This window comes from Diuraphis noxia, unplaced genomic scaffold (genome assembly GCF_037042655.1).
Source record: "Diuraphis noxia isolate RWA-SAM2 unplaced genomic scaffold, SU_Dnox_SAM2 contig0003, whole genome shotgun sequence".
Lineage (NCBI taxonomy): Eukaryota > Metazoa > Arthropoda > Insecta > Hemiptera > Aphididae > Diuraphis > Diuraphis noxia.
Window position 1 is genome coordinate 35,746,754 of NW_028301713.1, and position 26,525 is coordinate 35,773,278.

Genomic DNA, 26,525 nt, shown 5'->3' on the forward strand with positions numbered 1-26,525 from the left:
GGTTATGAAAATATCAACGACATGTTGCCGTATATGATACACAATACAAATATTATGCAATATCAATTTGTTGTTTTGCATGTTTTTGTGTCGATACGTGAAATTGGTATTTTAGTTTTTAGTTTTTTTTTTTATATTACATCTTAAAACATTTTTATACTTTTTCTTTATGAAATTTGTTAATATACACAATCGTGTTCTATATAAAACAAAAATGCGTGTGTGTGTGTTTTTTGTAATTTTCAAGCATGTATGTTTTCCTTAAAGATTAACTTACTGGCTTTTCAAACTCAATGACGCGAATTTCTCATTAAAAAGGCGCAACGCCACGTACTTCAGCCGAGACAAAGCCTATTCTTGCTTGTCGAATAAGCCTTTACCATATTAATCACCGTCAGCTATACGTATTTTTTTTAAACAGTTTTGTCGACTTAGGTTACGTTGTTTTAAGAATTTACTACACGTAGGACACGTAGGTACTTAGCGTTTTTACTATAGCAAAAATTGCATGTTACATTAAAAAAAGTAATTTGTGGTTAAAAATAATATAAGTTTTTTTTTCTGTGGTGTAGGTATATTGTGTCGCATATTTAAAGGGCTCGTAAAAAATTGTGAATAACGATTTAAAAGATTTGAAAAAAATCTTAGTAAGTGCCTAGTAGATATATGTATTTGAACTTTGAAGTGAAAATAGAATAAAAATAATTATTTTTAATTTAATTTATATTCAATTAGATTAACATTATCATCTATATTATTATGTACCTACTATTGTAGTGTTTATATATTATATGATATAATGTAAATTTATGCCTTCAAATAATATTAAATTAATATTGTAAACATACATATATAATAATTTATAATACATTTACATCATAGTATAAAATCAATGATTAAATACAAATCGTCAGGTAAAGGATTGATGTTCAATTATTATAAAAAAATTCTTCGGTATTATCTAATTCTGAAAATATATATAAAAAAATCATTCATAGATTAAACTTTCTGTACATTTTTTTTCGTTAAAAATACTTGTTATACACTGAATGAAAAAATTTAAAATTGTAAATGTCTTAAAAATCTAAATAAGATTTAAAAAAAAAAACTTTTTCAATGATGTTTTCATTGTTACTATTTATATTAGAATATTTTCTTGAGACAATGCTATATGACTATTTTTAGATTATGTTAAAGAATCATTTATTTTTAATAACGATACCCTTCTAAAAAAAAAATTAATAAAAATATATATATTTACAATACGTTAGATTTCTTTATATAATATTATAAAGAGTATATTTTGGCAGTAAAAAATTTTCATTTTTTCATAATGAGAATCATTCTTATTTTACTCGTATTTTATTGTTAATCTGTTGTTTCTAAATCAAAATTAAATCTAGTAGTTTCTGAGTTGTTAAAGTGTATTCACTGAGGATGATATTCAATAAAAAATTGTTCAAACATATAATATATTTAATATATGTGCAACGCTAAAACTTAATATAGTACTTAATATAATATTTAGAAAATTTATATAAAACATTGATGTTAATCTATAGATAATAATTACTGTGTTATTTTTAAATAAAACCCCCTATATCTTATAAGCGCGCAATGCGTATTATTTTTGGTAGGTAAATAAATGCAAATAATTCAAAAATTGTAGCTTAAGAGTTTCAAATAAGATACATCGACCTTATCTTAAACCTCTGCTCAACAAATACTCTATAAAGAAGTTTATGTTTCATACTGTTTAAATTGTGTTTGAAAATAATATATTTCTTAAGTATTCCTATAAGTATTTTAAAACTCACAAAATTTGAATGAATGTATTATTTAAGAACAATTGGGCAAAACATCCTCGGTGAATCATCTTGTATAATATATCTCAGATACTTGAGGAATGCATGGGATTTATAATGTTTTTTGTTCTAATTGTCCTTTTCTGTGAATATTTGTCCGGGTATTTAGAGTACTCGGAAATAGTTTCATATCCGTTACTATAATCAAGTCTGAATGATGGGACATACACAATTTCAAGATGTAGTTTTTCAATTTCCTCAATAAATTTTCTATTTACAAGGAAAAGCTATTCACACAATTGTCAAACAGTTTATAAAACGCGCATAACGAGTTGAGTTTATAAGAAATTTCTGACTGTAGCATGGTACCCTTGTTTGTTAATATGTTAATACGTAACTAGTCCATGAATTTATAACCGTAACTAAATGTCAGAGTCCTATGTCGAGGCGAACGAAATAATACAAGGCCAACGCCCGAATTCATACAAAATGAAAAACACTACTAAACTAAAAGAATATTATGATATGACTATCATAAAATATAAAATGTCAATCTTTGCGTTTTATTTTTTTCAGTTTATTATACATTTTGCGATCTGCCTCAGTGTTCTAGTATCATGCGATTGATTTTGAAAAACAAACGCGTCAGCATGATATAAGAGAACTTTAAAATAAATATGTATATACAATCGGAGTTGAAAAAAAAATGATAGGAAATCAAATCACACATAGTTTTAAAATATTTGTGCAGTACAAAAAAAAATTGTATCAAAAATAAAATGTCAAATGATAATCAATCACATACATACATTATGTATCCTCTGGCTGTCAATGAGAGTAAACCAATGGGAATAATAAATTTCAATAAACGTCATGTGGCGTTTTTCGCGTTTAAATATTTTTTTCATTCATCATTAAATTCGCTCTAATAAAACTCACAATTTGAAATATCAGCAATATATTCCTCGCCGTCGGGGAGGTACCTGGTGCAATATATGCGTCATATTTATAGCTGTTATCGATAAACGTACGTATACGTTATTTACGACAACCTTAACGTTAAATTAGTTTAACTCGTTTTATTCGTCGCTAAAATAAAAGAAAAAGAAAACGCGCACTCGAGTTTTCAGTCGGTGCGTTTTTATTTATTTTACAGTGAAAGAGCGAAAAGACGAAAATGCTTTAGGACATTACAACTACGAACGACCTTTTTTCTATTGAAATAAAGTAGGTACCCTATATGGGTAGTGAAAGACATCGAACGGGTAGGTAGATTAAAATATTAACAGCCCTAAGATATATGAAAAATAATAAAAGAATCTTCTCGTTTAAATGTTCGTACTTAGGGTCAAGTTATATTTTCAGTGGTATTTGCATATGCTTTGGTGTAATGTATAAAATTGACCGGCATTCTGCAACGATCTGTTTCCCCTCTGCGCGTATATAAACTTAAAACTTTACAGGGAAAAAAAACATAGAGAAAAAGGGCCAAGGGTTTGCTGCATTATGGAGCCGCGCAAGCGTTCTAGCTAGACGCCGCCGCCGACAAAATAGCCGGGGTGCTCGGTGGTAGCACAGCTTTAGTCCTCCGCGACGAGTACAGGTATCAACACCCACGCACCACTGCAACAGTCCATTGTCACATTCTCGCTCAATTCACGTTGCCCTCCATTCGACAAGGTAAATGTTAAACTATTACATATTATAATGATTATCTTAAATTATGCTTAAATGTAGGTGAATTACTTATTATTATTCGTGATATTTTAAAATGATATAATTTCTATTAATTATAATTGTTACTATTATACTATTGTTAATTTAACGGTCCATAGATGTGTTTAGAAAATCTAAAAAACATTCCCTTGTGACACATTACTATTTATAATGTACGTTATTATTATTATTATTATTATCATCTTTGTTTTAATGATGATTCATTCAAATAAAATACTGTTAGAACATTACACGTGGCTATATAATAATATATTTTTTTCAAATTTTGTTCACTTGAATCATTATAATACAATAATAAATATTATATTATACATATACATAAACATCGTTATAATGTAGTTATATCCATTTTCAGACGTTTGAATCTTTCGGGTTGACGTAAAAACGCACTACATACAAATGGGCTTAATATTTTTGAAATATTTAGAATTCAGTAGGACTCAATGTCCTGAACAAAATACAAATATTTATAAATCAAAAACTTATTCTATTAACCAATATAATAAAATTATCTTTTAAATTGTGAAAAATGTATAGGTATTTTTTTTGTTTGATTTCCCGGCATTTCAGATTTTGCTGTTGGTGAATTTTTGCTTCTAGCCGAAATTAACTCATTATTTTTGATGTTATAATAAACTAGAGTATACAATTTTATATTGAAGTGTGTACCAATTTTGGACGTTTGTTGTGTATATCACGAGTTTCGGGGTTAACGGCGTTACTGCAGGTCTACAGGTATACAAGGGAGGGGCCGCGCGCAACAAACGCGTTGAATATTTGAGCCCCAGATATCGAATTTGACGCATCGGTACGACTGCTGACGGCAGCAAACGACTTATACCATAATACCTTGATATATTTTTGAATCCTTTGTGCAGCTTTCCGGTTTATAACTGCGATCGAGCTCAAATCGGTGCGACGAATCGGACGCTCGACACCCCTCATACCTCTACCATGTCACTATATTTTACAATTTAAACCAACGTGTATATTTTCATAATAATATTTATATAATATGAGCTGTGCTTCCTTTTAAATTTCGATACACGACTGCTGCTGCGTACGTCATCGTAGAACAAATAGTATATATATATAGCCAGTAGATAGACTAAAGAGAGTTTACAGAGCGTAACAGCCGAAGAGCAAAATAAATACTACAACGCGGTTTTATTGAATTGTGTATTATATTATGCCATTTAATTCGGTCGCCGGATCGACCATTTTGTTTGACACGATATTACAATACTTCATAATAAGTACTACGCGTCGTTTAGTGTGTGAATGGAATGATCTTTATTGTACTCCAACAATATATTTTAATATACTGAAGCTCTGCAGGATATTTTAAAACACTGGGGGAAGAATTTTGAAAAAATCAAATTTATCTATAAAATTCTCTTTACGAGAATCGTTTATTGTGAACAAGAGATTCAGAAGTGTTTTTTTTGTTTTATAACAAATCTCTATAAATGTTCAATATGGGCCAACTCTATCATAGACGATACGCTTTTAATCATTTGATTGTAGGTACCTAAACAAAACGCTTTCTATTGTTTCCATCGCGCTAGGAACTGAGGCGTTCCTCAAACTCATCGCAGGTATAGTGTATACCTTTAATGGTGACAAAAATCTAAATAAAAATTCCCAAACCTCCTTTTCACATAGCAGTATGTGCCTCGGTCTCGGTCTCATTCTCCGCGTTACGGTTATTGAAATTTCAACTAATTTAATCTTGTAAATATCCTGTATATTATATTATAATTCTTTGATCCCTAATGATCTAATTAAATTCCGAAAAGAGCCGCTGACAAGATATGATATGTCGCGCGTGGGAGGGAGAATTATATAGTATACGATTGCGGCTGTAAACAATCAACGCGCCGCTACAAGTTTAAATTATATTATATTATTTTCAAACGACATAGCGAGTAGTGCTCGGCGGTCGGTACTTTCTGACGACGGAGTGATGGAGGAGAAGACCAATGATTTATGATAGGTTTATTTTTTATTATTTATGATTTATGATAAGTTTTTATGTAAATCGGTGTTTTCTACATACATATAAATAAGTATTAAATCCTAAAGTCCGCCAGTGAGTGTGTTTGCGCTCGCGCTTTTGTCATCATTATATGTATATAATATATATATTGTCATTATTATATTATGCATACACATTCGATTTGGATTTGTGTGTACGTATCAAGACTGCATTTGGTCACGTGACCGCAATATCGGATGGCTTTACACAAATCGATGTGACCAACTGTGACCCACAATATATTGTTATTATTATTACAGCAGTATAACGATATATGTACTTATATTTACGATTCAACATTATGAACGATGTACACATAATGCATTAGATATAACTGTTGTAGTGAGTGGTACCTATTTGAGCATGATTTTTCAAAGAACATTGCGAACCCGAATGTAATGTGAATAAAATTATACGGTTGAACGGTTTATCCGGTTTATATATTTTGTTGGTGTATTAAGCAAACCACACGTTTGAAGTAACGATGCGATTGGAATAATACTATACGATAATTATAATTATTTAATGGTTTAACATATTGCAACATGGGTATTAAACCGTAGTAACTCACGTAACGATTTTTTGAATTAGTAACAATAACGTTCAACAAAATGATTACAATTTGGAGTTTGAACAAAACTTTTAAAAACGAATTAATGTTTTTGAATTTGTGAATAGTGAAATTCCATCCATTGTTCACAATTTCTTGAAATACGTAATAGTCATGTATTTAACGAGATTTGGATACTTCTCCACGGGCGCCACGCAATTATAGCCTGTAATTCGTTTTTGTTAAATAGTTTTTAATTAAAAACAGGAGAATTCTTTGTTATTTTGTAACAAAATATATCTTATTTTATGGTACTCACATAAAAAACAGAATTTTTTTTAGAAAATGCACAAGAACAAATAAAATAATTGTTTGATTGTACTATCAATATCAACGAGAATAAAGTTAAATTATATTATTTAACAAAGCACTTACAATAAAATATTAACATAACAATGATGGATTTTACTTTATGTTTTTACGCGGATAATATTTGTATATTAGTACAATGTGTAATAATTATGAATATAATAATTAAATATATTTTAATACAAATTATCAAAACACAAAAATTCAGAATTTATTTGTCTAGTAAAAATAATTAATTAATAGTACATTAAAGAACATAATTAAAAGTTTATATTATTTACTCTTTTGGAATAATAAATGTTGAGCTTTCCATCAATTAATACCGAGATTAACATTGCAATAGTTTTCGAGAAAAAATGGTGTTTGGAAATGATGAGTCATAGTCAACCATGAGTTTCGATTTCAGATCTCAATATAGGTATACCTTTATTTTGTCACAAAGCAACTTACTTTTTGAAATTTAGGTAATTTTCTTAATTTTTCTTTGATTAAATTCTTATACATCATGTATAATATATGTAACTCATTTCTAGATCTTATTGTTAGAAATATCAACTTTGTGCTTCAATAACTAAAAATCAAAGAAGTTAATTGAAGTTTAGCAATATTTCATAATGAATCTCATTGTATTAGGTTGTGATAATTTCATAAAAAATGCATAGCTATCACAGTGTTATCAATAACAGTCCAATTATAGTTGGAAAGTATATTACTAAGTCGTTTTTAGACACTTTTCGTCTGACTTTTATTTTCTCAGTAAAAAAAAAAACTTATCATTTTTAAATTAAAATTTATAATTCAATCAAAATTACCTCGGTTTGAACATAGATTGTCCATAATGATGATGAGATTGGGAGTGCACGTTTATTGGACATTTTTTTTATCTTTGATTGCTATTGTTCAACGTGTTGTTTCCTTAACTATTGGAAATTTCATTAAAACGACCTTACTGAAGTACAATCTGTGTTCAATGTAAAATCGATTGGTATATACAACCTGTGTAGTTCCATCTCTTTAACTGCTCGGAAAAGTACCTTTATATAAACATGTATTCATCCAAACCATCCAGTGATGTAATGGCGAAAATTGCATGTGTTTACCGTAACATCTTTTTCACGTAGATAGTGGAAAGTGGAAAAAAACTAAAAACCTTATCAAAAATGAAAAAAAAAAACAATTTTTTCGCTTTCCGTGAATTTAATATTTTCTTGAAACCCATATTATGCAAACTAAGTAAAAGTGTTTTTTTTTTATTGTTACATCATCAATAACGATTATCAACTTACAATTAGATTAAGTAGTTATGTACATAAGGGAATGTACAAGTATTGTCTGTAAAATTCATTTTTGGATGTTTTTTGGAGTACCTACTTTTCCAAAATAAATTATGAAAATTTAGTGTTACGCACGTTTTTTAGAAATCAAAAAAAAAAATAACTGAGTGTACGATGTCTCACTTACACCCTCGTTCCATAATTTCCCACACACAACAACAATACGTCACAATGTATACATAATTGTAATACAAATACCATCATCGCTCCTCCATTTAACACTAATTATTACCACGTATATTTCACTAAAGTGGATCATCAAAACGATTACAGAACATGTCAACATTATTTTAATGATGGTTTTGAAATCATTTATCAGTGTTTCAGCGATGACACATGACAGCGTTTAATTTTCATTCTCTCACTTTCATAAAATTATAAACATTCGCACATCTTTGTCTAAAACACATCGAAAACCATTAAGCCTCAATTTACCTTTTTTCGCCCCACCCACGGAATTGTTTTAAAAATGGTCTGTAGCCACTGGGCTGTTAATAAATAATAATTTACGTCAAAATTTAAAAAAGATTATGCACGCGTTAGTGTTGTAAAGAATGTCGAGTCAAGTTAAACACAAGCCTACATTAAAAGCTATTCTAAGGTTCTGCACGCAAGGAATAAAATGAATTGCCTGTTGATCTATGGCCACGAGTCAAAAGAGACTTGAATTCACACGTCCGTCTTAGAATTTATCGTTTGAGCGCCGCACATCGAAAATATCTCAAACGGCCGAAATGAAAAACATCAATAAAAGACAGTCACTGAATTGATATCGGTATTCGGTTGTTTCTATTTTTCGAACACTGTATGCACTAATTTAAAATACTATTGATTTACATTTGCAAGTTAATACAAAAAGTTTATACTTGTTTTGTTGACTTTTCTTGACATCTGTCTTATTTATGTTGTTTTAAGTTGCTAGCACATACGCAGAGTATGCATACCTACTATTAATTTTTAATATTGCTTGTTTTACATTGGATTTTCATTATAATTATAATTTAAAAAAAAAAAAACAATGTATTTACATTGTTTATGACTTTACTACGTTTTAACGTTATTTTATTTTATTCAATTAAAGGAAATTACCAAGATGTAAACGAATAAAAAAAATCTAAATTAAATTAAAACTCATAACTCATAAGCATAACGGTAATATAATAATATTATTGTGAAAGGGATATGGAAAAAGGGAAATTGTTTAAAAAAAAAACATTTTAAATAATGGAGGTCAAAAAATATATTATATTCTAATTAAAATGTAATCAAAGGTTTCAAATTTTATGCTTTCTGGTAGGTATTTAAATAATAAATTAAAATGACCTATGGGCTATAACTATAGATTATGATTGATTGATAATTTTTTCAGGGAATACTAATATTATTGTATAGGTATTAAACCTTTTTAAAAGATTATTCTACCGTAATTGCATTAAGTTAAGCTGGTAGCCGTCCATAATTTATCTATTATTATGCATGAATAGTTTGCCAACTCTATAATATATATGAAGAAGTGTATGGTAATGCATTGTATAAATTTAATCACTTGGTAAAGATAATTTGTTTGGAGTAGGAAATGTTCAGTCGGAATAATGATTACTATCTCAACTTACAAATTTATATTCAATAGAGGATTTAACAATTAATATTATTATTCACACGAAAAATGATGACAATATTTAGCAAAGAGTTTAAATGTTTTGATTTCAAAAAATAATAACGAAAATAAATACCAAAATTATAACAATAATAAATAAATTATGGCCAATGACTGTTTCGCATTTAATTGTTTTAAACTGTTATTTTATGTGACATAACTTTGTTATCAATAAAAAAAAAAGAAAAGATAAACAGTGATCAAAGAATAACAATAAAGCATCCATTGTTATATTATGGTCGCGTAATTGAATTTAGCCTGCAATTTTATACGTCTTTTATATAATAAAATTAATAACGCGGTACGGACTTTCTTGGACGAAAATTATGTTATGAACAGAGGTCTATTTTTTTGGGAAAAACGATAGGTTTGATTATTCTCTGCTGAACTTTTTTTGGTTTCAATGCACCGTATCAAAAGTTATAAACGATAACTCAAGAAATAGAAAATTTTTCCGAGCAGCACCTATGAAAGTACATAATATCAATTTATGAAATATTCCAAGTATTTCTTGTTTATAAAATTCATCATGTTTTTAATTTTTATTAAAAATAAAAATCATTTATTTCTGATGTTAGATTGACCTTTTAACAGAATCACTGTGGACCAAATAGTTTAATTACTTTTATCACTTTTTGTGGTTTTAGATATTATCAAAACCTGATGAGATGATCATTAACACAGCATACAACGTATAATACTATTATACTATATTATGTTATAGGTACCGAAAGTTTTCAGTTGCCTATAATTATTCATCTTGAGTTTTGCATTTTTATTTATAACATGACTTGTTATAAACACGAATATCTCAATAATAAATACAATAAAACACGAGTTGCACACGACAGTATTCACTTTTTGGAAATATTTCTTCATTTTTATTCAATATATTATGATAAATAACGTGTCGCAACTTTATCTGAATTGCACAAATGATATTTTTAAAAACCGACACCCGTAAAATATTGCTTTTTGTATATTAATTCAATTTTTTTTTTTATTTCTATGATGTGTACTCGTAGAAATTATACAAAATGAGTTTCTCTTCGGACGCATCGGCAGCATCGGCAGCAGTGGAAGCGGCGGCAGCACAGAAAAAATTGAATTTAGAAAAAGCAACAAACTTTATGAAACAATACAGAGACCCGCACAGCCGTGAATTGAAAAAACTGTCGGCGAATCAATTCATGGATGTCTGGAGCCACTACGACAAGGACGGTAAGATCGTGAGAAATAATAATAACAATAGGTTTTCATTTAAAAAAAAATTAAGTTTTTGTCAGTGCTTTTAAGAGGACGTTATACCCGCATGTGTTGTCTCTGTAACATAGAAATTTGTACGCTCTTTAAAATTTAGAATGAATTGACCTCTTATAAAAGTTAAAGGTAACATTAATATCGAGGGCTTCTCGTGGGATTTTTATTATATTTTAATTTTAAAGCGAGTTATGAGTATTTTAAAATTGTAAATTGTTTGTATATCTTAAAATACTCATAACCTTTAATTTTTTTAAGAGGCGAATTTACTCTAAATTTTAAAGAGCGTAAAAATTTTTATGTTACGCAATTGCAAGACGGTGACCAACACATGCGGGTATGACGTCCTCTTAATGAATAACTAAGAATTATAAAAGCAAACTAACAGCAAAAAATAGATACAAAGTTATATAATATTATCACACGTGATTTCTAAAATAAAGTAATAATACGGGCTCCATGAATTCCAGAAAAATAAATTATTTAAGTTTAGTGGATATTTGGTGCGAGGTACACACCTGGAAAAGGGTATACATTATACAAATACATGAATGTATTTGGCTTTTTAATTGTTTGAATATACTTAAAAAATTTCAAAATCGGAAATCAAAAACATGCGCAAATACTTCATTTTAGTACAAAATGAGAGTGCGCACGCACAGTGAATCAAACTCCGTGTAGGTAATAATAATAATAATAATATACTATATAGTTTCATATTTTATTAGCCGCGTGACGTTTTTTTGGCTACAGTCACGAGGATATTAAAATATATAAATTTTCAGTTTTATCTACATGAATAGTAAAATTGTAAGCCCCAGAACCTGTAATGTAACAATGTAACTATGACGTGTATACTGTACATAATAAACATAATATATATATATATATATATATAATATAATATAATATGCTATAAAAATAAAAATACATATGAGTGGCTAGGTGGGTGGTTGTGTGTACGGCCGTAAAAAGCTTCAGGAACTGTGTATAGTGACGAGTTTGGTGGTGCGGATGAGGGGAGGGTGATATTAATTTACAGCGAATCGATATAATATAATAATACATGTATACATCGCGCATCGATTAGAGATTACAGTGTTTTTAATAAACGACCAAACTAATTTCGACGCGGTCCTAGCAAATACGAATCGGACGTTTTTCCGGTCCCTGATGTTGGTAGGTACCTATATAATATATTATATACGCCGCTGTTGTTTTTGCTAGACTGTCAACACCTGCGAGGCGAGTGGGCGGACTGGACGTGAGTGCCTAAATTAATTAAGCCATCTCGACAGTAACTCCGATGCTGGACTAGGAGACACACGATAAAAATGTAATTGTCTATACGTGCTTAAAAAGAATACGTCACACGCCACAACTATTATTGTGAATCCTGCGACAATATAGCCGAGTTGAACTGCTACGTTTGTTCGCGGTGATCTCTTAGTCTCCGGGTCGTAACTTCATGATGTTTTTTTGGTGTTAAATAATAATAATTATAGGGGCCTGGTGTGGTATGGTGGTTGGCCGCAGTCACTTAACGTATTCCGACTTCTGTGATCAAGCATCGACCGACGTCACTAGCTCTCGGATGGGTAGCCACCTTTCTATATTGTCGTGGCTAGTAAATAATGTACTATAATAATAAACCATTTTCGTTCTATTACGAAGTGCATGTGTTTCAAACCAACCTTTCTCTCCCTCAAAGTAAAAAATTGATAACTTGATAACTTGGAAAAAAAAATAATAGTCATTATAGTAATGTTGACTCATAACGATGTGGAAAACGACGGGCAAAGACTAGAAAAATAATCGTTTGTCATTGCGTTTAAAATACCTCGATGTTATGTTACGGATTTTTACATTACAAACTTTTATTGTAACTATTGTCGTGATCAAACGTGTTTGAAGCGTGTACTCGTATATATTAAATTATCATTATAAGTTATAATATAGGTATCAAGATGGTTATTTCGAAACATGTAAAGATTAAATTTTTCAAAAAGTAAGTAATAATTTCGTTGTATATTTTATTTGTACAGTGTGCAATTTTAAGACATTACATAATTACATTTTGGAAGAAAAATTTATTTTTATCGTTGTATACAATGTTTAACGATTGAACTTTTTTGAACGACCTACATTTTTAATTTCATATTTTATTTTGTTTGACATATTAAAAAGAAGAATTTTTCTGGTAATATTTCAATATAGGTATATTAAAATGGAATCTTTGACATTATTTATAATTATATATAATTTATTGAGATGAGCAAAATAAATATAGTTGCACAGAGATACTTCGCAAAATGTTGATTGACTTCTCCACTCATCAAAACTTCAAAAACCTATTTCTGTAACCAACTAATAATTATAGATTATCGATTAGACTTTTGTATGATGAGAATATCAGAATAATATCCTGTCCTGAAATATGAAACTAATGATATATGCTGTCATTGCTGTCCTTAAAAAAACATTAATAAAACTCCATGAATGAGGACAAAAAATATTTGCTTGATTTAAAAATGTTATATTCTAATGATTTCAAATTATCGACATAAAAAAAAACTTAAGGCTTATACTTTTTGAGATAATGCATACAACATATTATAATATACCATTAATATCAGCATTAATGTGTTTCATAAAATATGTATTATGTTATGTACATACGTTGTACCGATAACCTTTATTATAGTAGGTAGTTTCTATTTAATAAAAATAATTTTAGATACTATTTTACATATACGAAAATTGATCGATGCGTTTAAACGTACAATTTTTAATCGTGATAAAAGTTAAGTTACAATCAAAATATAATATAATATTATACCAATGTTAGATAGTAGGAAACTTTCATGTTTAACGAAGCGCGATAATATAGAATTGACGATACAGACGATAAGAGCGCGACATTGTTTCGTAACAATTATAATAGTCAAAACATACTTCACAGTTGTATACTATTCTATATAATTCTCACTTAGCTGTTCATGAAATATCGTGGCATGAAACAAATACCACTTCAAAAGAGTCGACAAACATTTATTTTTAATTAAACCAAAAGTACAGAAAAAATATCATTGTAAACACTACAGTATGTATGTTTTTGCTTTGGCTGGGAGTTGGTACCTATACTATATAAATATATGTATATCAAAATAATTAAAAGCATTTATATATTATCATCTAAAATTGATAAATATTATCATAATCGAAAAAAACAAATACCTTGTAGGTACCATGTTTCCTGTTTTATTATTTATCTTAACAGCTGCAAGGTCTGCGTGTTCTATATATGTATATATTATATATGATAATTTATTTGTAATTTTAATATAAAAATTACCCTCATTCACACCCAGATTATAGAGTAAAATATCAGTCAAATTTTAATCCATCGATCAAAATTATCTCACTTTAGAAAAATATGTTCTTAATAATTAAGGCTCAGATGCTAATAAAGTAAAAATTATCTACATTGATTGAATATGCATTTATTCACTCATAAACATTCAAATATATATGCATTAATAAATGTTAAATATGCACTTCTACCTTTTACCACTTTTACCCTCCTCACCCCTAAAAAAAAAATGTGCACACATGAATTGAAATCTATATTTATTTAAATCCATATTTTTATCTGTAATTAAAACAAATTAATTATTTATAACACTGAATAAATGTTTGAAAATTATCAGATCTTATAGGAGTAAAAAAAAAAATGATATAATAAATTGATAGTTAAAATCATAGTTTGTTATGGGTTATAAATTAATAAACAAACACATTGGAATCCTATATTATAATACATGTAATAAACCTAAGATTTATATATTTATTTAAATAATACAAATGGTACTAATGTACGAACATGAAAAATAAATTAAATATACATAATACCTATTATGATGGTTATATACCTATATGTACCTCAATAATTAAATTTGCATATAATATCTTAACACCATAAAATATGCAAAATAAAAATTATACAATTTGATTAAGTAGAAGGAGAATATTCATAACGAGGTAAGTATTAAATTTGATAAATAGAAAAAAACATGCTCTGAGCCCTATAATTAACAACAACTTTGATGTTTTTTTCTTAATTAATTATATTTTAAACGACTGAACTTTATTCTGAGAAAAACACTTTTGCATAATATAATATTCCTAATGGAAATAGAAAAAAATAAATATATATAACTAAACAATAAAAGCTTAATAACATTTATTTTTTTCTGTAAATTATATTTGGTTATAATTATATTTTTGTTTTTGATTCTTTGTCATTTTGATTGTATTCTAAGTGTAAATACTGTGTGAGTCATACAACTTTCTAAATAAGTTCATACTATTTATAAAAATATAGAAAATTTTACACACCGAATTAAATAGTTTCATTCAATGATTATGTAGTTAATTGTATCCTTTTATGCATTCACAATTACACTTTGAATGGCTATAACGTGTGCAATTATAGGCGATGGAAGAAATTTCGAACGTATCGAAAATAAAAACACATTTTATAGTGAATAAATTAAAAGCATTTTGTTTGGTTTATAATTAATTGTTTGAAAGAAATAATTAAAAGATCATTTGGTTGGCTAAAATATTAAGACAATGAAATTTAGAATTTAAATACAAAACAAAAATGAATATAACTTTAAATTCTATCATGCCGTTGCAATATAAACATATATCTTATTCCACTGTGTAATATAATACGCCTCAACCACAAACCATCTTTAGTTTCTGCGATAAATCATTGTCTGCCGTCCTAATAATAACAACGCCATAATTCAAAACACCCGAATTTACGAGTATCCCGACATCAGAAAACTGTTAAATCGATAATGCTCAGATACTATTACAATAATTCCGATAATTCTAAAATCCGTGTGTCATAATGATAAAATACATTTTTTCCCCGTGACATCGCATATTATTTTTTCCACATTTCACGTAAATGCACGCAGTGAACAAAATATCGTATTAATTGAATTTTATGGAATTCATCCATAACAGAGGGTATTTTCATACCCCCCTACATAACAACAGCGTAAAATAACCATTTCAATTCTTCTAGATGGAAATTATTTACAACAGTTGTCATAATAATAATAGTATATTGTACTACATTGGTACAATAATATAATGTCATAATTATTTCTCTTGTTGGTTTTAAAAGAAACAATTTCGACACAAACAAATATTTGAATTATTTTTCACCGAAAAAAAAAAAATGTACAGTTAGTACAAGTTTAAAAACCATGATTTAATAATAGAATATAAATTGAAAAAAAAAATACACGCGATCATAACAATGTCGAAAAGAGTGCATTTGTCAGACTCAGACACGCGTATATATGTTCACAATATATACAATGTAATATATAAATTCTGCAACAGCGCAGCAAGTATAGGCACTTCGATATAAAACATAAATAATACCAAAAGACAGGTACTTGGCACAAGATATGCGAAATTAAAAAAATGAATATATACGGTGTATAGCATTAAACACATTTTTTATAATAATATGCGTGTCCAACGCAATGTGTATTACAACACGAGTGTTGTACTAGATTCCCCAAGAGATTCGGATTTCGTAAAACGATGCCACGAAAACGATAAAAACTTTGATGGCGGCAGACGCAGTATATATGTACACACTGATATATATAGTTTCCACGGTAATTGTACGTGTGTTAGTGTTATTCGCCTGAAATCGTCACAATGATGTCTTAAAAAATAAAATAGCCTACTGACTACGTACTTGTTAGTATTGTAAACTAGTTTAAAAATACTAGACAAAGCACATTTAGCAATCGATTCACGTTGCACTATAGTGCGGGTATAATCGTTTTACACTTTTCTTGAAATAAATCCGAAAAATAATTTTTAGTAAGATCATTACTCAACTTAAAAAATAAAAATAAAATGTTTTTTATTCACTTAACTTCTACTTGATGTACTGGTTTGAGGAGGTAAGGTATAACGTTTTGTAAATAATAAAACAATGAGCGTCTTATTAAAATTAGAGTTTACTAACTTGTAAAGTAAAAACAATTTTTTTTACAATAACAATACATTAAACACGAACCGAAGACAAAATAAACATGAAAGTCCGTTGCCTTTCATCTTTCCCAGCATGACTGTGAGCTAATTTGCCACTAAAATATACACTGTTACCAATATTTTACAATCGGAGGATATCTGTATAAACCTCGTTTAATATAATGCTATATTATACTGTGTATGTACTTATCTACTGTCGTTCATTGTATATAATAAAAACAGTTTTATAAGGTTTTTAAATAGATATGCTATAAAATTATATAGTAAAATAGACAGTTATGAGTTAATAATTAAAAACTTCATTCAAAACCAAACAATTAAATATTGTATCAATCAATATTTATTTTATAAAAATGATGTCAATACGGTTTTGTTTGTAGTTGATGGGTAATATGATTTATATCCAAGTATGAACATCTCATGAAATTATTTAGTATTACCGATTAATAATTATTTTAAATAGTAAATATGACGATGTCTCCACACAGTCCACACCACATCATATTTTCCGAGGTTTCAGATTCAATTGTCTGTATACAAATATATTGTAGCTTATAAAAGCACTAGACGGTGTTATTAATTTTAAGGTAAGTAAAATAATCTCAGATATCTAGATATCTGTCTAAAATAAAAATATCACTCCATCAAGGCTAATCTTACAAATCTATTTTGATTAAAAATATCATGATCTAAAGAACTCCAACCTCAAATAACTTAATCTGTCTAAATGTGACTATTATACCATCACTTGACTAGACAATTTTTATGAATTTTTAGTAAAAACTCATTTTTAGTGAAAATAACTTTACAGAAAGTCGCAGTACACATTTCAGAGTTTATAGTTGTTCAAACTAACTTTCAAAATGCCTAGCAAGTGAAACAGCTTTTTATTTCTCCTGAAAAGTTGTGAAACTGAGATTGGCAACGACACTTTTAAGCGACAATATAAATATTAATATGAAACGCTCGTGAATTAAAATTATTTTTAAAAGTAGAATATTCCAATTTGAACACCTTTTTTTTGTTAACCAATTTTTTTATATGATTGACTCCTGCTGAAAATAGATCCTAGTTGCGCCACTGCCTACATACCATGTTAATATAAGTTATGCTTTTAATGTTATGATTGAAATTTTGTGGAGTATCCTACAGTTTTTTTAAATAAATAAAATATAAGCATTTTAACGATGAGATTCTACCGGAAAATAAATAACAATAACAGTGGGTTTTGCTCTATTATCTGTATACTATTAGATATTTAGTAGGAATTTGATACTTGCAGTGTCCGGTGAACGTGGTAATATATGTGTGGCAGGTGGCACATTAATCCATTAATATAAGTGACTGAAATAAATTGCCGGAACAACATTTTATTAATATATATGAAACAAATTTATTTACGACAAACTCGTTATCTGAGACGATGTTCACCTCCTCTTTCTGATGATATTTTTAATTAATGAGTAATTTTATTTAATCAACTTGACCCTTTCGGATAACTTTTATATTAATATATTATGCACATTTACTATTTTGTTTATTTTTGTCTCATAGTACGGTATTAGAATTAATGAATTTAGGAATAGTAGAGTCTAATTAAGACTTGGTCATTCGAAAACCCTTGAATAACTCACGAACATCCGGATCAATTGTTTATCCGGGTATCGCTTAGTCTGAATTTATACGAACAAATGAAAGTTCCTATTGTATAATATTATGTATATTATATTATAATGTCACTTTGAACCAATGAATTTTGCTATAAGCAAGTGCAATGAAAAATAACTGTGTTATGAGATGTCGAAAAAAAAAATGTTCGTTTTATTGTACGATATTTAATACAATTTTAATATTAATTCTTTTTAATATTCAAAAGTATAATGTACATATTCGATTTATTAACAAACTATAACCCAAGAGACGTGGCAAAACGGATCAGCTAATTAACCGCTTTACGTGTCAATGTCAAATGGTACAACATGTTTTTATCGATCTCGGATATCTAAAATTGTTTGAGTGACGTGCTGAAAAAGACATTTCACAGGTGTGACGGCAAGGAGCTGAAAGAAATATATAAGATAAATTTCAAAAGTGTTCAAAATTTCAGTTCACGAGTGCCGTGATTATCAATAATTTAACGGTCTAGAATTTCCAATTTCACATGTTGCCTGGGGATTTGATTATTAAAAATAATAATAATAATAATTTTGGGAGTGTGAAATACGAATAAACACATCGGGCGTGACTTCAAAGTTTATGCATTATTTACTATGCTGAGCGCATTTGTAAATCACTAAATTATGATGAATGCTATATTATATTAATACACGCAAACGTATAAAACAATATTGATTAATTCGTATTTCACGATTGCCTATTTTTCATTTATAACACTTAGGTAACTTTAATAGCGTACAATGTAAAACTTTTCATTTTATTACAAATATCTTTTACCTACATATTTTGGTATATTAAAACATTTTAATCCAAAACCATTAAATTATCAAACCATAATATTATTTATGTGTATCACGTAATGAAATCTGACGATTTCAACAATCTGTGTGCCCCATATTATATTAATATATTTTATAAAAGCTTTTGGACTAAAAAGGAAAAATAATAAATGTATAGGTATTACAATTACTGCGAGAGACGACATTATTATTTTGCTTATCACGAAAACTGAATTTATTATGTGAAAAGCAGAATGTTGTCGTTCAGCCACTAAATGCAATTATACTATACATTTTTTAGATACTGTAATAATGCACTAACCAAAATTTTTTCGTCACTGAGTTGTTATTATTTTATTTTTATTTTCAAATTAGAATAAGGAGCGCCTCGTTCACTTTATATTTATCTGGCTCCCGGTAGTAAATTGGATGTGTATTGTACTTTAAAGAGGTCATTATTTGATTTTCTCACGTTTTCGTGTCATGCTTAAGGAATAGTCACGAATAACAGCTACAATTTACGACACGCCCGAATATCAAAAAATCGATGTTGAACTTATTATTTTTATTATTTGAAAAGTATCAATGCAAAATATTCGAAACTCTCATTAATTATTTTCTATATCAAATAAGTATACAATAAAAATGTGAGCAATTTTTTTACTCCTACTTATATATTGTTAATATTCGATATTTTGAAATTCTTTTTAGTCGTGGTTTTCTAATGAATTTTTAGTAAGAGCTAATTTAGAATTTCGCTCAAAATCTTAACTTATGTTGATTATTTTAATAACTCTTTTAGGTTTTTCAGGTAATATGTTTGCTTCCTCGCACATCCAAGAATCTATCGTTCCTCAAAGGCTCAAAAAATGGTAAAAGGAGTGGAGTGTGAAATTAAATGAATCTAAATAACTTAACCTTCATTCTTAGGAAGGGAATATGCCCACCTATTATTTTAAATAAGCAAATCTTGCCAACCACTTGGAACACTCGCTATCTATACGCATTATTATTCATCAACGTCTTACTTGGTTTTCTCATCTTCGTAACAAACTTTTATCCTTAAACAATCAATTTCGTCTTCTCCGCTCTCTCCTAACCTCCAGCCACGTATAGTTATCAACCAAGCTACTAATATACAAACTGTATCTTAAACTAATGTAGACGTATGGTATCCAAATATGGGGTTCTGCACAAATCTCAAACATAAACCGTATTCATCGTTTCCAATCCAAAACCCTCCGTGCAATAACAAAAGCGCCACTCTATGTATCCAACCAGAGCTTACACAACGATCTAATCATCTCGCTTGTCCACGATGTAGTTAAAATATTTTACAGGTGATTCGACTTAAATGTCCAAAACCACACCAATCCCTTAAGTAAAGGACTTGCGTACAAAGTATAACAGGGAACTCCAGAAAAAGACTAAAACAGCGGTGGTGTCGTGATCTACTAACCTAGCAAATATTAATCTATTATGTAACTGTAGTATAATGTCATTGTACATGCCTATTTAGGTATATGAGTAGATAACCGACAAAGTATTTTTAATAGAAGGTTTCTTTAATCAGTTTTTATCCAAGCCATAAACTCTTCTATTTTATTTATTGTTCTAATTAGTAACAGATAGTAAATGATATTGTAAAAAAATAATAATAAAAAAAATTACTTGAATTTTCTTAGACTATTTAATTTATATACATAGTTAATAAACTTTAACTATAAAAATTTTAAATGCATGTTTTTAATTATGTGAAATTTGAAAATAATATTGATTAAGGGATAGGCATCGATAGCACCCATATTCATCGAATAAATTATGATATAATATATTAATTATATAAACATTGTTTTGGCATCACGTTGGTTGCGGAATCCTGCTTCACTAATTTCAGATACCCATAAATTCTACACAAGTATTATATTATAATTTATCCAACATAACAATTTATAAGTAGTACAGTTATCCCAAACATTTTAATCTATGAAATATCACTATAAGTATCAATATTTTTTTTTAATATAGGTACTATATGTTTCAAATTGTTTTTATACATTATGCAATTTTAACAGTAGACATATTTTAAGACGAAGTAAAATATATTTTGAAAAATATTCTAATTTCATCAATCAGTAAGTTATACGTAAAAATATTATGATAAACAATATGCATACCTGACAGTCAATCGAGTCAAGTATTTTTTTATTAAAGTTAATTGTATTAAAACTTGTTAGTTTTTAAGAGATGCTAATTTTTAATACTTAACTTGATTGGTTTCATTTAGTTTTCGATTTGTTTTATAAAAGATTCAAAATCACTTGTTTGGATTTTTTATACTCAGATTTTAAATTATTTCTTATCCTATTTACTAATACGTAATATATTTTTATTTATATATATTATAGTAGCTTGGTGTGACCTAGTGTCTACACTCAGCAGCTGCGTACGCGCTCTTAGTTTACAAACAGCTAATGATCATAATTGCCAGGCATAGGATAACTAAAAACAATATAATATATATATATATATATATATATATATATATTATGAATATAATGAATGAACCAATAGTTGTTCTCAATATTTAATATATTTTTTTTATTATTAAAATTACTATACATATATACATTAAACTATAGCACAGTACTAGTAGAAAACTGATCGAACATTTGAATTCAATAATTATTATTTTTTCTTAATGATTTTATATATATATATATAAAAAAAAAATGTTTCTTTGATATATGTATATTATTTATATAAAAAGTTAGTTTAACTATATTATAATGATAATTATAATTACATTCATTATCATTATTATAATTACGGAAATGAATAATGTGAATATGATATACAGGTGTTTATGGGTTTAACAATATTTTTAATATTCACATTTAAAATATATTTTATAATATGAATTCATAATTTTTAATTAAAAACATAATTTCAAAAAATGTAATATTACCTTAATGGTTTTTAGTATTTGAAAGTGAAATTGAAATTAAACAAATATAATGAAAACAACAAAATATTTTGTTTATACTTTTTTTTTTAGTAAGTTTATAAGATTTTGAAATTAAATAGAATACTTTTTGTTAGATATGTACATTATTGATTGTATAAAACATGAAACAACGTTATTATGTTATGGATTAATTATTTATAACAACAACTAACAGTAGGCTTGTTTATTTATAAAAACGATAAAATATTGTCAAGTAGGTACATAATATTATAGTAATTATAATATATTAAAAATAATTTTTTCTGAACAAAGTATTTAGTATTTTTTGTAAGAGAAAAAATAATTATAATTAAATTTTCTTAACGATACATAAAAGGAAATAATAAAACTTTAGTATTAATAGTAGAAGTCTGGTAGCACTTTAAAAATATTTCTGTTAAGTAAAAAATACCAAGTAGAACAATATAATAATATAGAGCTTTAGAAAAATAAATCGTTTATCGTTTGAATAAAGTTTTAAAATAAAATTACTTTTAAAATTGCAATTATAATATTTTCTTATTTGCTTTTAACTTTATATATGTATATATATATATTTTTTTTTTTTTGAGAAGAATGACGCCGATGTCAAGTTAGTATTATTTATTATTATTATTATTATTACTAGGGCTCGGATTTTGATGCACTTTGCATTGTTTTCCAAAGCTTACTGTGCGATGGTCGTCTGATGGTCACATATTTGTTCTATGTACTTATGAATGAGAATAAGAAAGTGTTTTGCATTTTTTGAGATTTTTTAGTTTTTAGGTTATTTTCTTAATTTTTTAGGGGATTTTATAGTTTTTGGAGTATTTTTTGAGTTTTTGGAAACCAAGCATGAATTTGAAATTTTATTTTAAGATTTTTACACCAACATGGTTTTTATATAAATATAACAGATTATAAGTAGGTAGGTACTCGTAATTCGTATTATATTATCGGACAAGGTTTTAGTAACCACTACCCGCATTTCCTGTTAAATAATCTTAAGCCGTTAAAATCGATGTCCGATGATATCGTACGACGTTCAGTACGAGTTTTTAGGTCATAAAAGCATTATTTTAAAGGAATTTTTTAATAGCATTAAAATCCCAGCCTCAATTATAATAATAATAATAATTATTATTATTATTATTATTATTATTATTATTACTTGTTGAAAGAGATAATCTTTTCCTGCATGTAGCGAAATTGCCTAATCTACACGCCGTCTAACCACAAGTTCGGAAATAATATTATGTCCCATATCAATCGCTATTATAATATATCAATGGAGTATTGAAAATATTTGACATTCATAAATAGCGTCTCACAAACACTAAAATTGTCTATTGATATTCAATATATTCTGTCGTAGGACTTATAAAAATTCACTTCAGTTTATAACTTGCCCAAATAATAACGCATCACAATATTGTCATCTTCGAAGTGAATCATAAAAATAATAAATAATTTTGTGGCTACAAATCTCTAGCCACTTGTTATAGATTATTAAAATATTATAAAATTCTTAAAAGTATAGCAACTTATATTTAAAAATTTAATTTTTTAAATATATATTTATTTTAATAATTTAATTAAACGTCAAGCATAAATTGTTCAAAAAATTGAAGTTTAAAATATATATATATATATATTATTTTATAACTATCACTGCAAAACAAATGTTAACCTATTTAAAGATTTATATTTTATAATAAAATTACTTTGACTTGGATGTTATCACACTTCAAAGCAAAACTAAATCAAATCACCAAACAATAGACCTAATTTATTATTTCATGTTGGCTATTAATTTCAATAAAATATAAAACTTTTAGCCATTGTATAATTATTTCATATTACTAACAATATATTTATATTAGATATTTCCTTATCAAAGATAACTTATTTTCTAATTCTAATAACCCATGATTTAATGATCTAGTGAGGTTTTTAAGCTGTCAGCGCTTTTAAATTGAATAGCAAAATGTGTTGTAGAAAGAACCCATTAGTAACTTGTCTAAAGTTTAACCTTACATACACACACGCACACATTTTCGCTAGGGCGTGTGTTACACAGACATACATACAAACACACAAATCCAAAGAGCACAATACATTCATTTCTCGTGAAATATAAAGGAATGGTAAAACTAAGACTCTGAAAACGTGCAAAGTGTGGGTTGCGTCAAAATTCACTGATGTGATAAATAATAATATATATATTTGAAACCACATTTTCTCGGAAATGATGGATTAAAAAGGAAAACACGAGTGAGAAAAAAATGTACCCAACCGTCTAAATGGCATAAATTAATATTGCAAATATGTGTTAATTTATTAATTTATACAATTATATAGTTAGTTACAATTTAACCACCGTCGTATACACACGCCAGTGATCGATAATATAAACAAATGTATAAGTCTCCAAAATATAATACTTTCTATATTAAGAAATAAACTTATAAATAATAGATACACGATAAGGAAGTCAAAAAATTATCAAAAAACAATTATTCCATATATTTATCAATGTATGCTATGTTATGTATTTATATTTTATTATATAAATCAAATGTAAATACATGAATTATTATTTTTAAATCAAATTCAAACAAATCCATTTAAAAAACCATACATCTTATGTTACCTATTTATCATTTAATAGTTAACGCGTTGTGTTATACATGTAACCCCCTTTTATTTATTTATTTCACGACTTTATCGCTATTGACGTACAAACCATGATATATTATCATGTATATAATATATATACCTATAGGCAATCCATCGCAAAATGTACGTATCAATATAAGTAACTAGAAATAATCGTTTGACGTGTGCCTAAGCTTCTATTATAATATGCTAAACTATTAAACGAAACTGCAGCGCATAAGAAACACGATCTATTTCCTACCTCGATCGGCACAGGAAATTTGAAGTGATTTTAACTAGATTGAGAATCGAAATCATCGTATTCTCGTACGCCATAGTTTACTGATGCCAAAATACGACCCATCTCATCCATGACATAAATATTATACACATCTCTGTGTCTAATCTAACCATACAAAGGTTTTCAGAATTCTTTTAACTATAGGATATTACCTACCTAGTTAAAAAACTAATTTTTTAAGAACTTTGATTTGAATAGTTCTGTACAAATAGGTATAGCTAGTATTTACTTTTTAATAACCAGAAATACAAGTTTCACTATCACTTTATGTGTACGAGTGTTACCCAGTAGATAATTTTAAAAAATCCAACCAAGATAATTTAACATTATTCTCTATACTGCGTAGGCACCTTACTTCCAGCTTTAAGAGTTTAATAAATCTTTTGTGTTTTGTTAAGTTGTTCATTATTAACATATAGCTTAACGTTGACTTAAAATAACTAACTCTGGATTATTTGCTGGGTTGGCTAGTCCGATTTTTACATGATTTTATAAATAAGTGGTATGCGTGTATAAATTAATGATATTATATAAATACACAAAACAAATGTCACTTCTGTCGAGTCAATAAAATCAGCGTCAACCACTCGGAGATTGCGTTGCAGGCGAATACCACAACGTTAACCCGGAATTTTATAGTTGTCAAATCAACCTATTTCGAAAACATGACGATGATAATATGAAACGAAATCTTGCATTGTTGCGGTTATTAATTACCTACTGATTACTGTACATGGCATATTATAACACTACAGTAATGCTTTTAAATATTATCATTATCATTATTTGTAATATTTGAACTTAAACGTGATGACAAACTAATGAGGCAAGTTAATATAAATCGATACTTATCGACTGAAATGAATTTTTTCCAGTCTATAAATGTGTTTTTGATATCACTCTTGGAAAAAAAAATGAACGTTAAAGAAAAAAAAATTATCTATTATAATTACTAAAATATTATACATTCAGCTCGTTGAAAAATAAATGAATGAATAGAATAATTATAAATTAATTGTTTAAAATAAATTATAACGCATTTTATGGGCAAAATTTAAAATAATTAGAAATATATATATATACATATAATAAATCAATACACACCCGTAGCTCGAAAGAAAAAAAAGAGAGAACGGGTAAAAATAAAATCATTTAAATACACGATAATTAATTGATAAGATGATAGTCCAATACGCAGGTGCTTTACATACAATATAAATGAATCAGAACTTGGAATTTTTTATTTTTAACAAATCGCAAATAAATAAGCTTCTTTGT

At 27.6% G+C, this 26,525-nt stretch overlaps 1 protein-coding gene across 1 annotated transcript in view; it reads left to right on the forward strand.

Annotated features, from left to right (window-relative positions):
- Positions 1-3,332: 3,332 nt before the first annotated feature.
- Cbp53E (Calbindin 53E) overlaps positions 3,333-26,525 on the forward strand; it is a 74,445-nt gene continuing 51,252 nt past the window's right edge. The window contains exons 1-2 of the mRNA XM_089224959.1: positions 3,333-3,485; positions 10,516-10,711. Coding sequence (XP_089081085.1) covers positions 10,528-10,711 — 184 coding nt within the window. The 5' untranslated portion in view covers positions 3,333-3,485; positions 10,516-10,527. The remainder of the gene's footprint in view (positions 3,486-10,515; positions 10,712-26,525) is intronic.